Source organism: Pinus tabuliformis, chromosome 4_1 (genome assembly GCF_031772625.1).
Source record: "Pinus tabuliformis cultivar Carrire ecotype Pingquan chromosome 4_1, CPIR1, whole genome shotgun sequence".
Lineage (NCBI taxonomy): Eukaryota > Viridiplantae > Streptophyta > Pinopsida > Pinales > Pinaceae > Pinus > Pinus tabuliformis.
The window spans coordinates 105186848-105189587 of NC_142303.1; the positions used below are offsets into that span (position 1 = coordinate 105186848).

A 2740-nucleotide genomic window follows, 5' to 3' on the forward strand; every position below is an offset into this window, starting at 1 on the left:
AGGAGATAAGTTGAAAATACGAGTTGAAAAAATAGCTTTTTCATTTTTCCCTCTAAATTTGATGATGTAATCTAATCTTATTTTATTATTTCCACTATTATTTTATAATTTCCTTAGGAGGCCCATTATAGACCTCAAAATTCCCTTAATGTCGATAAGGTCCTTCATTGCTAGAGTACTTTATAGTCCTATGCTTCCTTCCAACTACCAGTAGCACTAAGATTGTCCTACATTCATATAGTCATCGTGCAGCCCCAAGGATGGAATCACTCCTGTAGAGTTTCAACATAGTCCCATTTACTTGCCCAACAAATAATTCTCCATTCAACTTCACGAGTTGAACTGCGCCACCATCTGAGATATCCTTGATAATGTACGGGCCTAGCCAATGCATCTTGAACTTACCAGGGAAATTTGTGAACTTACTATCATACAACAAAACCAAATCTCCATTTTTAAAAGTTCGTTGCTTAATATGTTGATCATGCCAGGCCTTTTCTCGGGCTTTATGTACTTGTTGGTGAAATCCTGCAAGGAAGCGATCTTCTTCTAGCACGAGCAGTTGTTCCAATATTTCTTCCATAATATCGTTGTCTGCCATATTCATGACTGCTACGATTCTAAGACTTGGTACTATATATTCCATTGGCATTACAAATTCCTGTCCATACACCAGTCTAAATGGAGTATGCTCTATCAAATTCTTACAAGTAGTCATGTATGCCCATAACACTGCGGGTATGCGCACATCCCAATCATTCATGTTGACGTTGCACACCTTCGTCGGAGCATTCTCCAAAATTGTATTAAAAACCTCAACCATGCCATTTTCCTGAGGGTGATAAGGCATGCTTTTATGGTGATTTACTTGAAACTCTTCTTTTAATGCTTCAATAGTTTTTTTGAGGAAGTGTGTTCCCCTGTCGCTCATCAGGATCTTTGGGCACCCAAACCTTGAAAATATATACTCAAAGATGAAGTGCGGAGCAGTTTCTGCGCTGCAATCCTTTACTGGTTGTGCCTCATCCCACCTGATCAAATAATTTGTCATAGTAATAATATATCGCACACTGGCCCCACAAAATCAATCACCCACTTATCAAAAGTCTACAAAGTAACTTGTGGATTTAGCAGAAATTCACCTCTTCGTGATGGTCTTCCGATCCTTTGGTAGACATCACAAACACTACAATAGTCCTTAGAATCCTTGTGCACGGTGGGCCACCATAGTGCTTCCCTCAAGATTTTTTGTGCGGCTCCTTTTCCTGCGTGGTGCCCTCCCGTGGCACCACCATGCGCTTCTACCATAATATTGTGTCTTTCATGCTTAGGGACATATCTACACAATATTTCATCAGGGGCCATTTTATATAAATTCCCAACAATCAGAGAAAAATTCGTTGCTCTTACTACTATTTCTTTCTTCTGTTGCATTGTATACTCCACAGGGGCCACTCCGATAGTCAAAAAAGTAAATAATATTTGCAAAATGTTTAGTCGTCCTATTTACTTGGCTTGCGGCTCTATTTACTATTACATTTGCAACAAATTTAAGGTTTTCACGTGGCTTAATTGAACACTAATATTAGTGTGTCAATTGTTATACACCTTTATTCTCACTAGCATAAACTAGATCCATATTCCTCCAACATTTGGACTAGAACAATTGTTAGTAGGTTCTGATGAGAAAAAAATTTGCAATATTCACTAAAATATTCAATCCCTATTGTGAGTACTCTTTAAGAATTATTTTTAAGGCATCCATTCAAGGTCATCTATGGTTTGCAACTGATCCAATCTCCTAAGGTAAGCTTCTTGCGGACTATGAAAAAGGCATTCATTATTTAGTGACATATTCGATCTTCAAGTTGACTATGATACATTGTAAGTCCTTTGATATAATATAGATCTAATATTTAGGGATGGTGATTGACCTAACCTATAGATTACATTGGCCTCCTTTACATTAAGACTCTATAGCGACATGAACATGGCATACCATTGATTATGGACCTTATGACATTGCAAAGAGACCTGTGTTTTTTCTTGAATTACTTCAGACCTATGTCTACCTTAAAAATTTAGATCCATGTCTCCTTTTTGGACTTATGGTAATACACTGATAGGGTACATGTTTTTGTATTACAAGTGGTTGGAGTGAATAAATTAATAATGTTTTGCAATGCAAATTTTCCTTTGAGGTAAGCAAGGCCCATCTAAGTATCTATAACTTAGTGACCTTATGATGACTGCAACCACATGAGATAAACTGTGTATAACCATATAGTGAGAAACTAACTCAAGCATGATGTGATATTATGTAACTTGAAGATTTGGTTTTGTCATACAAACTTAAGTGATGTATTGTCGTATTGAAATAGTGACTCTTGAAGATGCTTGAGTGTGAAGACTTCACAGGACTTGAAATCTGATGTAGAGATGTAACTTCCAATGATATGACAATGATTATGCATTAGCTATGTTTTTTTACCTACAGTGATTTCAATTATCATGGTTGTCCATGACACATGATTTAGAACTATTATGATTGTGAGTTGACAAATAGTTTATTGTGAAATGACTACTAGTTAGTGGCAACTATACAATGGCATTAACATAAACTATTGACCTGATATGAAATATTGCACGATGAATTATCTAGGCTTGACAAGTGTTTTTAACATTGATACCTTGCTCTCATGTTTGTAGCAGTGCTAACTTAGAAATCTTCTAAACAATG

The 2740-nt window shown here is 36.4% G+C and overlaps 1 protein-coding gene across 1 annotated transcript; it reads right to left on the bottom strand.

The window, feature by feature from the left end:
• Nucleotides 1-241: 241 nt before the first annotated feature.
• Nucleotides 242-850, bottom strand: LOC149174440 (uncharacterized). The gene has a single exon (XM_089420853.1). It carries the CDS (start codon nt 848-850, stop codon nt 242-244), a length of 609 nt encoding a protein of 202 aa, XP_089276979.1.
• Between the last annotated feature and the right edge of the window lie 1890 nt (nt 851-2740).

Coding starts and splice junctions, on each gene's coding strand:
- LOC149174440 (XM_089420853.1), bottom strand. CDS start 850: ATGCCTTATCACCCTCAGGAAAATGGCATGGTTGAGGTTTTTAATACA.